Genomic DNA, 13,686 nt, shown 5'->3' on the forward strand with positions numbered 1-13,686 from the left:
GTGGGAAGGGCTTGAGGAATGCTATAAAACCTAAGGTAAAATTCTAGAATCAGTTACAGGTGAAGGCAGCACGAATACCAATCTATTGGGTAAGTGGTTGGGAGGCGGGACTCAGTGTGCCAAACTTTTGTTTGTAATCGCTGCCTTCCAGACCATCAAGATGTCCCTGTGCCATGGGAAGGTGTGTGTGTGTGTGTGTGTGTGTGTGTGTGTGTGTATACTCACGTGTACACTACCTGGAGGTCCTGGGCTCTGCCCCTGCTGGCCCCCAGTGGTTGGTTTTGAGAACAGAGTTACGGATGGTGGGGGTCCTCCCTCTGGACTGGGAGTTCTGATCACGGTATGCCTGTCTGGCTGCCAACCTCTATCCCCTCCTCCAGAGACCCTCTCGGAAGTCAGAAACGGAGACTGTTGGAATCTACCAGAATTTTGAGAGGAAGTCAGGAGTCCCTGGAGACATTGTCCCAGGTAAAGCTGGGCCCATTTTCTCCAGGAAAGCCCCCACTCCCCGCTGGGACTCGAGATGGGAGCCCGACCTCCCCCAGTTGCCAAGACCTGAGCGGAGGCACCACCCCTGGAGAGGGAGCCCTTTCCTCTCTGAGGCCCCTCACCCCACCCCACCCCTTGGCCCCAAGGGTGGGGCCTCAGCAGACAGAGACCTGAGTCTAAAGTGCCATCTCTTGGGCAGACAGTGGGACCTACGGCAAGATCTGGGAGGGCAGCAGCAGGTGCAACATTGAGAACTTCACCTTCCACAAGGTCCTGGGCAAAGGCAGCTTTGGGAAGGTAAGGGGCCTTTGGGCCTGGGGCAGCTCAAGGGGCCTGGGCCCAGCAAGGGCCCCTGCATCCCAGCCTACCTGGCTTCTTCCCGATGGGGCAGGACTGGGGTGCCCTGGCCCTTTGGCCTGGCCTTCCCCTGCTCAGCATCCTGCCCACCCATCAGGTGCTGCTGGCAGAGCTGAAGGGCAAAAAGGAGTTCTTCGCTATCAAGGCCCTCAAGAAGGACGTGGTTCTGATCGACGACGATGTGGAGTGCACCATGGTGGAGAAGCGGGTCCTGGCACTTGCCTGGGAGAATCCCTTTCTCACCCACCTCTTCTGCACGTTCCAGACCAAGGTGCCCAGCTCACTCATGGTTACTGCCCCAGTAGCCGTGGCCTGCCCCCTGCCCCCCCATGTCCTCAGGACAGAGGTGTCCCCTACTTCCCAGCTTGCCCCCGGTGGTCCTCAGCAGCCTTCTGCCCTATACTGTGCCCCTGCTCACCCCTCTCCCCATCCCAGGACCACCTGTTCTTCGTGATGGAGTTCCTCAATGGGGGAGACCTGATGTACCACATCCAGGACAAAGGCCGCTTCGAGCTCTACCGCGCCACGTACGTGAGGGCCCTGATGAGTGTGTATTGGGGGGAGTCCACTGCTGGTCTCCCCTCCGTTCCTGCTTCCTTCTCCCTGGAACAGCCAGCCAGGGCTAGAGCTGGGGGTGGAGAGACCGGAGCTGGGGGTCTCCCCAGCATATGGGAAGTTGTGGATGGTGGGTGAGTGCCAGCATCCTGTCCCCTCCCTGAGCCTTGGGCAGCCTTGTGGATGGTGATGCTGCACAACACAGGACCCTGCTATGGGCCCCCAGACTGGCATGCACGCCCCAACTCTGTGTATACATGTGCGTGTGCACATGTGTTTATCTATTTAAGTGCATACACTCTTATGATGGAGAATTAACTCATTTGAAGCTCTACCTTCATAATTTCCTTTTTGGCCTTGTTTGCCAGCCCCTTCTTCCCTGATACAAGATGTGCTTAATGAGGCCCAGGTGGCCCGGAGTTATTTGCAGCATTTCCTGCCCCTGGGGGCGGGGATGGGGGCCCAGGGAGAAGCAGGAGTTGGTTGCAGAAATGCGGGAACACTTGGTCTCCATCGTGCAGGTTTTATGCAGCCGAGATCGTCTGTGGACTGCAGTTTCTGCACAGCAAGGGAATCATTTACAGGTACAAGGCGACGGTGTGTTGGGGGTGGTTTTAGAAGGGAAAGCTCCAACCCCATCATAGACCCCAGAAGGCTCTGCGTGAAGCCTGGCCCAGCCATGGCCCCATCTCCGCTCAGAGTCCGGCTTTAGTTCGGTATTTGCCTGAGCCTTCTACTCCATTGCTTGGATTCCTGTGGCCCCTCTGCTGAGGCTGGCCCAGCTCCAGGGCCTGGGAACGCATTGCCCATACTTGGCGCCATTGGCGGGAGCACGGAACTGCCTGGGACGCCGTCTCCCTTCCTGGAAGCGATCGGTCTTGCTCCCAAGCCCCGTCTGAGCTGTCGGGAGGGAGGGCCGGCTTCCATCAGTTTTCACCCAGTAAAAAACAGCCCCATCCTGGATGTGGGGAGGGGCCCATCAATAAGGCTGATCCCGAGCGCTGGGCTCTGATGTGGGACCAGGTCAAGATGCATGGTCAGATGGAAATTGAATCCATGGGACAGTGTGGATCAAATAGGACTCGGGTTCGAGAAGGTGGTGGATGGGGGAGCCGTGCACTGTAGCGTGCTCGTCCGTGCGTGCCATCGCCCTGGGGCGGGCGTGGATCCTGAGGTTAGTGAAGACAGACTTCTGCTGTTTGCCCTTTTCTAGTACCCCACGTGTATCAGTTATCCACGAAACCACAAACTGTGTAAAACAGACATGGTGCCTGCCTTTGTGGGGTCAAACCTGATCTCAGGGCCACGTCCGCTGCTGACTGGTTAGGTGACCCTGGGCAAGTGACGTCACCTCCCTGAGCCTCAGTGTGGGCTTTAGGAAGTCAGGTGGCGTGTATCCAGCACGTGGCACACCAGTAGGGGTTTTTCAGGAAACCCCGGTTTTTAGCACCTCTTCTTCGGTTTCCTTTTCTCTCCCTCGTTCCCTTGTCCCCTTGGAGGAGGTCCTAGGCTTACAGGACTGGAAATGGAGACACGAGGGCTGAGGGAAATGGGGCACTGGCCCCCGGTGACTCCCTTTCCTCCCCGCTCGCAGGGACCTCAAGCTGGACAATGTGATGCTGGACCAGGACGGCCACATCAAGATCGCCGACTTCGGGATGTGCAGGGAGAACATCGTCGGGGACAAGCAGGCTAGCACATTCTGCGGCACTCCTGACTACATCGCCCCTGAGGTGAGCGGGCCGCCTGCCGGCCACCGGCCCAGGAAATGTCTCCGCAGGGTGGGGAGGCGGTGATGCCCCGAGCTGCGGCCAGGAACACGAGGGAGCCTGGCCAGGCCTCCGGCTCGGGGGCTCCTCTCAGCTCCGGCCCTGCTTCTCCTGCCCCAGATCTTGCAGGGCCTCAAGTACTCGTTCTCCGTGGACTGGTGGTCCTTCGGAGTCCTTCTGTACGAGATGCTCATCGGTCAGTCCCCCTTCCATGGGGACGATGAGGACGAGCTCTTTGAGTCCATCCGCGTGGACACCCCGCACTATCCCCGCTGGATCACCAAGGAGTCCAAGGACATCCTGGAGAAGGTGGGAGGCTCCGGGCCAGGCTGGCTGGGGCGGGGGGACCAGCAGACACACGGGTCCTGGGAAGGCCAGGGGCCCCTCGTCTCCGGAACGGCAGCCTCGCCGCCGGTGCTCTGGCCCTCACGTGGTGAGGGCATTGTTGGCTCTCCGCGCTCCCGGGAGCTCCTGAGTCCAGCCGCGCTGAATCAGCCCGGCACAGTGATTATGAGCTTAGGGCAGGAGGCAGACAGACCTGAAGCTAAACTCGGAGTCTGTCTCCCGATCTGCTGAATGGAGGCCATGAGAGAAGCTTCCTCACGGGGTTTTGGGGAGGCACCCCATGAATGCGTGGTGCTCGGCTCTGTGCCTGGCACGTCGTGGACACCCGGTAAACACCACTGCTTTGACTCACGGACCCCCGGCAGGAAGTCCCCACAACCCTCCTGCGCAGCCTGTTGTGTCTGGGGGGACCCTCTCAGCTCCAGAAGCCCTGGGCTGGGCCACGGGGCTGGGCTAGACCCTCCTGGGCCCTCCTGGGCCCGCTTGGGATTCGCTGAGGCTCTGGGTTCCCCAAAGTCATCGGATGCTAACCAGGGCCCCTGCTGGGTTACAGCTGCTTGAAAGGGATACAAGCAAGAGGCTGGGAGTGAGCGGGAACATCAAAATCCACCCCTTCTTCAAGACCATCAACTGGACTCTGCTGGAGAAACGGGCTGTGGAGCCGCCCTTCAAGCCCAAAGTGGTACGTGATCTCACTCCCGTGGGGGCCACCCACTTGCTCCTGCCCTCCACTGCCTTCTGGGCCCTGCCTCCCTCTCGCTTCGTCGGCACGCTTTCCTCCTCTCCATCCTTCTAGCAAGCCTGCTTCCCTGGCCGCCCCGGCACCTTCTGTCTCTGCCTCTACCTTTGTGTTCTCACCACACACCGCCTCTCAGTCAGTCAGTCAGTCAGTCAGTCAACAAACGGGGGGGACTGTGGATCCAGCCACCCTTCAGTGGACCTTTAACGCCCCTGTATGCCAGGCACTGTGCCTTGGCAATCAGTTAAGTCCTCTCTCCCTGTCTCCATCCACCCAGTCCATCTTCCAGTAAGTCTTAGAAATGCCAGGGGCCCGAGTGCAGGGTGCGGGGTGCCATGCTAGCTCCCCAGCAGAGCAGGAAGCCCAGAGCCAAAGGAGTGCTGGCTCTTAGGAAAGATAAGAAGCTTGCACACTGATGATCGTTTATGATATGAGATGACCATGCAGGGGCTGTCACAGGACCATACATGATCAGTTGTCACTGGGGGAGTCTGTCAGCAGGAGCCCAGATACAAAGAACAGAGCAGGGCTGAGGAGAAGCAGGATGTGGGTAGGGCAGGGAGGGCGGCTAGGAGGCCTTCCAGACAGAGGAGGGGTCTTTCCACAGAGGTCCGGAATCTGCAGAGGCCTCCTAGGAGCTGGCAGGAGAGCAGAGGCAGGTTGGTGCCAGAATTCTCAGATAAGGAGTTGGACTCCATGGCCCTTCTGTGACCTCGGCTCTTCCCTCTGGCCTTCTGTCAGGACACTCTGGCAGCTTGCGCAATGTGCCCCGCGATGTTCCTTGAGGCTAGAGAGTGCTTCCCCTGAACCAGGGGCCTCCTGGTCTGGGCACCTGCTGGGGGAAAATCACACAGCCTGTTCTCAGCCTCTTGCTTTTGATAGATGGGTAGATTCCTTTCTCTGCAGCAAAAAGCACAGGGCAGGTGTGTGGGTCTGTGGGAAATGGTTAGGGACCTAGGGCAAGCTGTCTGAGGGTACCTCCACGCCAGGAGCGCACACTCTGGGAAATGGGTCCAGGGCTGCCAGTTTTCAAAAGCAGCCAGAAATCTGGATTTTTATGTCAAAAATTGCCCAATTGTAAAACAACTGGCTCAAATCCATTAAAACCCAGTGCCAGTCAGAACGACTGTACCTGCCTGCTTAGTTTGGCCTGAAGGCCACTGGCCTGAGATCTCTTCTGTTCCCATTTCATTGTATCCTCAGGAGCAGAGAGTTGGCAAACTTCTCCGGAACAGTCTGATGGTACATATTTTAGGCTTTGCAGGCCAGACGGTCTCAACAAAGCAGCCACAGAAAATTTGTCAACGAATGGGTATAGTTTTGTATGAATAAAACTTCATTTGTGGACACTGGAATTTGGATTTCATTTCATGTTTACATGTCATGAAATGTTAATCATCTTCTTGATTTTTTCCCCCTAAGCATTAAAAAATGTGAAAGCTGTCCTTACAGCTCTCGGGACCCATAAAAACAGATGGAGGGCGGGGTTTGCTCATGGGTGGTCATTTCCTAGAGCCTCATTCAGGACAATGCCCACATCTCCTTACCCAGGCCCAGGGCTCTTTGCTGGCTTCCTTTTTCCCCTTGGGGAGATGGCATCTACTGTCCAGACGGGCTCCTCTCAGGCTGTTGGGAGAGACTCCCTATTCTGTTCTTTCTCTCTCTGTCTCTCTTTTTAAAATTCAAGTTAGTTAACATCTAGTGTATTATTAGTTTCAGGGGAGAGATCAGTGACTCATCAGTTGCATATGACACCCAGCGGTCATTACATCATGTGCCCTCATAATACCCATCACCCAGTTACTCCGTCTTCCCACCCACCTGCCCTCCAGCAGCCCTCACTTTGTTCCCTGGACCTGAGAGTCTCTTAGGGTCTGCCTCTCCTTCTGTTCTTAATAAGGCCAGCTCTGGCCTGGCCCAGCACCGCAGGGCTTCTGAGATGTGTGGGAGGCAGTCTCGGGAACTTGGGGACCTTCAGGAGGGCCCCCGCTCCTTGGGTCCCGCTCATGTGCCGCTGCCCTTTACCTGCAGAAGTCCCCTGGAGACTTCAGCAACTTTGACCAGGAGTTCCTGAACGAGAAGGCACGCCTCTCCTACACCGACAAGAACCTCATCGACTCCATGGACCAAACAGCATTCGCTGGCTTCTCCTTCGTGAACCCCAAATTTGAGAGATTCCTGGAAAAGTGAGGTTTCCAGACATGCCTCCCCCCAAACCACCCCAGCCGGGGAGCCTGGGTCAGGCAGCATGGCCTGCCCACACGGCCTGGGCATGGCAGGCTGGGCGGTGCCACCCCTTCATCGGCACCCCCCTGCCCACCCACAATTAGCAAGAGTGTGATTGCCTGGTTTGTGCTGCTGCCGCCCCTTGGCCCCCAAGAGGGGCCTTGGCTCCTGTCTGGCTGGGCTCTTATGGTACTTCTGTGAACCCTGTGTAAAATTTGCTTTTCCTCTGCTGTCAGAGGGAAATTGTAAATCATGTGTTTCATTACTTGAATGTAGTTATCTATCGAAAAAAATATTATATATATATACATACACACACACACACACACACACACATATGTAATAGGCTGTATATAATGCTCAGTAGAGGAGAAACGTACGGGGGATCTAGTGATGTGTTGATTTTTTAAAATATATATATATATATATGTACACACACACACACACACACATAGGAACAAAAAAGGAGCAGAAACTGTTTGAACCTCCAGGTTCTTTTATCTGTGTGTCTAAATAAACACCGAGTGGTACTGAGCTGGCTGTCGGGACGTGTTTGTCCCAGGAAGCTGGTGGCCGCTGCTCCCACCTCGGCGGCTGTCCTGGAGCTGAGAGCTACAGACACAGACCCCTGGGTTTTCATGCAAATGTGTTTGTACTTATGGGTCTCCTGTGGCTCCGAGGCCCTGGGCCTGGAGCAGAAGGCTTCTCTGCGTGGCAGAAGGGATCCCTGAACGTGCCTGTGGGACAGTGGATGGGAGGAAGTGGGAGCAGCTGCCGACAGGGTGTCAGGAGAGAGAGGGCCAGTGTGGAAGGGCAGAGGCATGAGCAGAGGCCGGGAGCAGGACAGGGAAGAGGAAGGACATAGAGCTCGGGCCTCAGGCCCATCTGGATTCAAATCCCAGAGTAGCCGAAAGACGTGGTGTGTCAATCATGTTAAGCCTCAGCTTCCTCATCTGTAAAATGGGGGCAAGGCAAGGTGATGCTAGATGGAACTCCACACCTCGTTGCTATGTATCCCCGACCCTGCCACAGAAGAGTCTGTGTTAGGATTCTAGAATCTATTTCTCAAGAGTCCTGGCCTACCTGGGGAAGGGGAGGAGAGCAGGGTGGGGGAAGGGGATGAGAAAATGCTGAGTGGCTGTGTCGAGGTTGAGGGCCCTGCTCCAGTATGCCTGTGGTGCAGTGAGGACAGTGGCTCCAAGGCCCCTGCCTACCCTCCAGCCCCTCTGGTCCAGCGCCTGGCCCTGCAGCCCTAGAGGTAGGCAGAGTGCCCCAGCACTTGATTGGCTGGCCCCCACAGCCAGGCAGCTGACTTCCAGCAAGTTCATTTTGCTGGGCCGAGGTACAAGTTTCCAAGGCTGGAGAGAGGTGGGGCTGGTGCCGGCGGGGGGAGGGGGCCGTGGGGATGGGTGGGGCCGACTCCCTCAAGAGAATAAAGTCCCCCTCCCCTCTCCATCCACCAGCTCCTCTCCAGGAAATGCTTTCGTGGAATCCCTGCTCTGCTGTAGGGCAGGGAAAAGCCTGGAAGTGAGGTTTGGTCCCTTGGGCTCACAGTCAGGTTGGGGAATCCAGGATGGCACAAGGCTCTACTGGGGCACGCCTGTCCCCGAGCTCTGCTGCGATCACACACAGGCCCCAAGAGCTCCCCTGGGGCTGTGTAGAGTGGGTTTAGAATGAAAATATGGTTGGTGTTTGAATTCCAAGGCTCCTTCCATTTTCTCTCAGCTCCAAGGCAGACCCTTGCACTGAGGACCCTACTTCCTCCTGTGTGGAGATGGGGCAAGTGGTTTGTTAGCCAGAGGCAGTGGAGGGTGGTGGGGAGAACATGGTGCTGAGAGCCAGGAGCCTGGAGTTCAAGTCCCACTCTGCCATCCTCAAGCTTTTCCACTGGGACTCCGTTCCCGTCATCTATAAAATGGGACAATCCTGCTGCTTTGAGGGGCTCCTGGTTCTGGGGACCCCCTTCAGGACTGATGCTGGTAGCCCACAGTGTGGGCCTAAGAAATGGCAGGGGCTGGGCCTGTGGGGCCCACCTTAAGGAGCCAGAGAATGGGGATGGGGAACCGGCCACCAGGATCCTGCCCCACTGCCTGGGAGGCTGGAGGCTTTTTGCCTCCAGGCCTGTTCTCAGAGCTGCAAGGGGCCAGGCCTGACCTGGTGGCCTCAGGAAATGCCTCTCATGGCTGGGCCCAGAGCCACATTGTCGCTGGATTTGGAGGTCTTCTAGAAGCAGGCAGGTGTGCAAACAGCAGGGCTGTCGGCCCCCACGGCAAGGGCCAGAGGGAGCGCTGCGCCGGCTGCACACGGGGTTCCTCACTCAGTACTGGGCAGGGTCGCGCGGAGGCAGGAGGCTGGGGTGGGGGGCAGGAGCATGGACTCTGCTGTGAGATGGCTCTGGGTTCAAATCCTTCATGTCCCTAGTCGGTGACTTCCATGAGTGACAACCTCCCAGAGCTTCAGCGTTTCTGTCAAATGGGGATAACTGTGCTGCTACGTGTGGGGGAGGTTGAGGTCTCTAAGTGTACCCCATGGACTCAGGACACTGCAAATGTGCTCCGTAATCAGCAGCCACCGTGACTCCGTCCCCTCAACGGGACGAAAGGTGGTCAGGACAGAGGGCCTGCCAACCGGGCCTCTCACCGGACTGGAGGGGGGGGGGGCCATTTAGCAGCTTGGATGAAAACCTCTGAGGCACCTGCCCCATGTCCCAGCCATCCCCCTTCTCAGGCAGAGCTACGGGGGAGCCTCGCCCACAGGCCCCAGGAGGCTGGCCGGCCCTTGCATGGATTACTGGGGAAGGGAGCAGAAGGCCCAGCAGTCGGGGAGCTGGTTGAGTACCAGCAAGGCCAAGGGACCCAAACGAGCAGGTTAGAATGTGCCAGCTTAGGAAGGCACCCAGAGATCTGGGAGCACAGGGCAAGGCTACAGAGAGGGGTGAATGAATGACCACACAAGTCCCTTTAAGGCAGGGGCTGTCAGATTCAGTATACTGTGCGTACCGAGGAGATATGGCCACCGTGGCAAGTTCCAAGCGGTGGGTCTCAGGGCTGGCAGCGAGCTGGAACCCCATGCCAGGGCTGCCTCTGGTCGAATGGTCACCTCTAGAGGGGGACCGGCCCTCAGTATTTTCAAAGCTCCCCAGAGGGTCCGAGCTGCACGGGGATCAGGAGCCAGTTGGGTGGGAGCCAGGAATCTGCATTTTGCCCAGTCATCCAAGTGAAATCAGGAAACGCTACTCTCAACAAGCTACACTCTGGAAGGCGAAGTCCTGTACCTCCCAAATCACCGTCCCTGTGCCCGCCCCGCCCGTGGTCCCAGAGGTGCCCTGGCGGAAGGCTCAGAGCTGGCTGGGCTACAGCGCCCTCTGGTGGTCATCTGGCTGGCAGGTGCTGCTGCCGGCTCAGACCAGGCAGGACCCGCTTTGCACCAGATACTGTGTTGAGTTCTTAACCCACCTCTTTCTGTGTCCTTAGTCCCTGGGGGATTGTTCCAGCAAGGAGCTGGACACTCTGGGTCCAGCACTGCGCTTGACACTGTCTCTCCACCATCGAAGGCTGAGAATCCCAAAACAGCCCCATGAGGTAATAACAGTTAGTGTCCCCATTTTACACATCTGTAAACCGAGGCTCTGGGAGGTTAAAGACAATCTGTCCAGGGGCTCTGGGCCGGAGGCTCAGCTGTGATGTTTTCCACAGAAACAAGCAGTCTCCCAGGCTTGCTTAGGAGCTGTGAGGGATCCTCAGCAGCTCCAGGAAGAGGGGAGGTGGGCCTGGTGACAGGCAGAGCCAGTGGAGGCAGCTAGGAGGGGACACAGGCAGGCTGCCTGGGAGCTGGAAGGACACTTGGAGTCTGTGGGTCTTCAGTGGGGCTCTCCCTGGATTCACAACGGAGCACTGGGGTTAGAGAAGAAAGGGGGCTGGGCCAGGTCACACGGGGAGGCAGAGGCTAGGACAAAGGTAGACCCTCGGAGCAGCCAGGTGTGTCCCCAAACCTCCCCCTCCTGTAGGACACCAGTGTGGCTCCTCCTTTCTGCCTACTTCAGACTCACCCTGACCCTGGCATACAGTGGGTGGTCAGTAAATGCAGATGAATGAACATGAGTGAGCACGACGAGTCCACTGAGCACTTGCTAGACCCCCAGCACCATCCTGTGCCTCCCTCTCTGCTGCCCTGCCCCTGCTCTGGCATGGGGAGGGGCCAAGGGTGACTAATAGACACAAGCAAGGAAGGCTGCCAGTCCTGCCTTATGGCCTTAGCAATGGCAGGGGACCAGAGTCCACGGACCTCAGAAGACAGTGTCTACCAGCTGGTGAGTGGCAGAGGCCCAAAGCCTCAGCTGAGGGTTGGGACCCCGTTCAAGAGCAAGGCAGCAGCGGCTGGCCAGAGTCCAGCATGAACCTGCCATCAGTAATATTGGCAAGGCTTCTCCAAGCAACTTCCTGGGTTTTAAATAATGAATTCAGAAACAATTAAGTGAATTCTGCATACTTTGCGTCAATAACAAGTTAAAAATAACACACTTCACAAAAGCCTTGCTTTGAATTGGAAATGGATCTCGTTAAGCTTAAATGTTCCTGAATTCTCCGTTTGGAAACAATGTATGTTAAAAAAAAAAAAAAAAAAAAAAAAAGATTGTCTTTACACCCTGGTTTTTAGGTTTGACAATAGCGGGATATCCAATGCCTTTGTTTTGATCGGGCCAGCAGGGGGCAGTGCTGATGACCAACCTGTAAGACACAGGTGCAGAGCCCGGGCGGGGTCTCTACCTGCCTGGCCCCAGCTGTGGCTTGGTGTTTCACCTGTAGCTTGTATATAACCTGCTCCAGGCAGTCGGGAAGCCGCTGCGTGGAAAGTTCTCCATGTGTCTCGGCACACAGTGAGTACGCAGGAAACCTAAGCCCATTGTTCTTATTCTGAGCTCGTGAACCCTTTATCCGTATGTGTTTGTCTCCTGACAAGGCATGGCTGGGCCCCGGCTACTGGTGTCCAGGAATTGTGTAGAAAGGGAGGGGACGGGGTTTCCCTAGGCTGGGAACGAAGAGCTGCAGACGGCGAGTCGGGAGCCGGCTCCGGACCCGGCAGCAGGGTCCTCACTCTACTCCTGCCCTCGCTGTGGGCTCTGGGCCGAGAGCCAGCTCGACAGCAGGAAAGTGACTGTCTAAGACTGGTATGAATGGCGAGTGGGTCTCGTGTGGATTTAAATTACGAAAAACAAAATTTGAATGTCAAATGCCGCTATTCTTGGCACCAGTGAGAGCCAAATGATACGCAAGGCAGTAATTACCCCTGTCAGGAAATTCTGTTGGAAGTTACCGGCTGCCACAAAAAGGACAGCCGGCGTCTAGAGACTTCGAGGCCCCCTCTTGCTGGGTCTTACAGCCCACACTGGTCTCTCTCCTCAGCCCTCATGCCCCTCCCCCACGTGTTCCAGAGGCAGGGCTGGGGAACCTTCCGGAGGCCCCCAGATGCCTTTCCTGCTGGTGGGATCCGAACCGAGGCCAGGCAAGCTGCACTGATGTTTCTAGGTCCTGTGCCGGGGGCTTTTCTAGCACATCTGTGGTCCTGACTCTGAGATGAAGGCCGGACTTGATTCATTCTGTGAGCATTCAGTAAGCGCTGACTGCAGGTCAGGACGCTGGGAGCAAGGAGGAGACCTCATGGTCTCTAGGGGGAGGCAGGTTAAGGAGACAATGACAGGGACTTGGGGGTGGCGCACCCCCTGGGCTGTGGGTACACAGAGGACTTGCTGGCTCTTCCTGGGAGAGAGCAAGGACAGGGAGAGGCCTTCTGGAGGAAGAGAGAGACCTCTAATCTGGAGAGCTATAGAACAAGTAAGTCCCTGTCATACCTGCAGTCTGCTAACTGCTGAAATGCAAAGCAGCAGTGGGTCCCTCTTAGCAAGGCTGGGGAAGGTACATCGGCTCCCTCCCCCTGGAAGGCAGTTTGACACTCTCTGGGGATGCTGGAGACCCAGAGTTTTCTCTGCTGGCGAAAGTCGTGGTGGTGACATTGAAAGTCGCAGGGGCAAGAAGGTTCGTTGGCTCGTAGTTTGTGAGATTCCCGAGGTGGGTACAACCCCAATGTCCTCGGCAGGATAGGAGATCAGGAGCTGCAGGTGAATTCGAGCAGCAGAAGCCTGGCTTGTCTGCTTTCTCCATGGAAGAAAGCCACCTGCGTCAACAGTGATAAAAATCTCAAAGCCACGTTGAGGGAAAAGCACAATGGGGAAGGATGAGTGTGGGGTGATGAAATGGGCAGCCCGAGCTCAGGCTGAAGTTGTGTGTGATGTGCCCGTTCACGGAGCGGCAGTGGGAACGCTGGGCTGGGACCCTGGCCACTGCTGGGGGTGAGGAAGGGCTTTAGGGTACCTGACGGGCTGTAATGTTTCGCCTCCTAAAACAAATGTTTTATGCACGTAAGGAAAATCTTTATAGGTTTATAAAACTCAGTGGAGGGTCTCTGGATGCTATTTTAATCTCTGTGCCTATCTTGACATTCAAAACGTTTCATAATGTTTAAAGGAATTTTCTAAAGATTATTTGAGAGAGAGGGAGAGGCAGTGTGCCAGGGAGGAGGGGCAGAGGGAGAGAAGCAGATTCCTACTGAGTGAGTGAGGGGCCTGCCCCGGGCTGATCTCAAGACCCTGAGATCCTGACCCGAGCAGAAATCAAGAGTCAGACTCTCAGGTGCCCAGGCGCCCCTAAAAGTGTTTATTTATTTATTTATTTTTATTTTATTTTTTTAAAAATATTTTATTTATTTATTTGATACAGAGATAGAGAACACAAGTAGGCAGGCAGGCAGGCAGAGGTGGGGGGGAAGCAGGCTCCCTGCTGAGCAGAGAGCCCAATGCAGGGTTCTATCCCAGGACCCTGAGATCATGACCTGAGGCAGAGGCTCAACCCACTGAGTCACCCAGGCGCCCTCCTAATGGTGTTTGTTTATTTATTTATGTATTTATGTATTTATTTTTTAAAGATTTTATATATTTATTTGATAGAGCAAGACACAGCGAGAGAGGGAACACAAACAGGGGGAGAGGGAGAGGAAGAAGAAGGCCTCTTGCTGAGCAGGGAGCCCGATGCAGGGCTCGATCCCAGGACCTTGGGATCATGACCAGAGCCGAAGGCAGATACCCCACGACTGAGCCACCCAGGCGCCCCATTATTTATTTATTTATTTATTTAAAAATATTTTATTTATTTG

At 56.0% G+C, this 13,686-nt stretch overlaps 1 protein-coding gene across 2 annotated transcripts in view; it reads left to right on the forward strand.

Annotated features, from left to right (window-relative positions):
- PRKCD (protein kinase C delta) overlaps positions 1-6,892 on the forward strand; it is a 28,376-nt gene extending 21,484 nt beyond the window's left edge. For both annotated transcript variants that reach the window (XM_032322198.1, XM_032322191.1), the window contains 9 exons: positions 381-468; positions 689-786; positions 944-1,117; positions 1,282-1,373; positions 1,923-1,985; positions 2,996-3,134; positions 3,291-3,479; positions 4,069-4,197; positions 6,286-6,892. In XM_032322198.1, the coding sequence (XP_032178089.1) occupies positions 381-468; positions 689-786; positions 944-1,117; positions 1,282-1,373; positions 1,923-1,985; positions 2,996-3,134; positions 3,291-3,479; positions 4,069-4,197; positions 6,286-6,444 (1,131 nt within the window). In that variant the 3' untranslated portion in view covers positions 6,445-6,892. The remainder of the gene's footprint in view (positions 1-380; positions 469-688; positions 787-943; positions 1,118-1,281; positions 1,374-1,922; positions 1,986-2,995; positions 3,135-3,290; positions 3,480-4,068; positions 4,198-6,285) is intronic.
- Positions 6,893-13,686: the final 6,794 nt, after the last annotated feature.

The sequence above is a fragment of the Mustela erminea genome, chromosome 1, assembly GCF_009829155.1.
Source record: "Mustela erminea isolate mMusErm1 chromosome 1, mMusErm1.Pri, whole genome shotgun sequence".
NCBI lineage: Eukaryota > Metazoa > Chordata > Mammalia > Carnivora > Mustelidae > Mustela > Mustela erminea.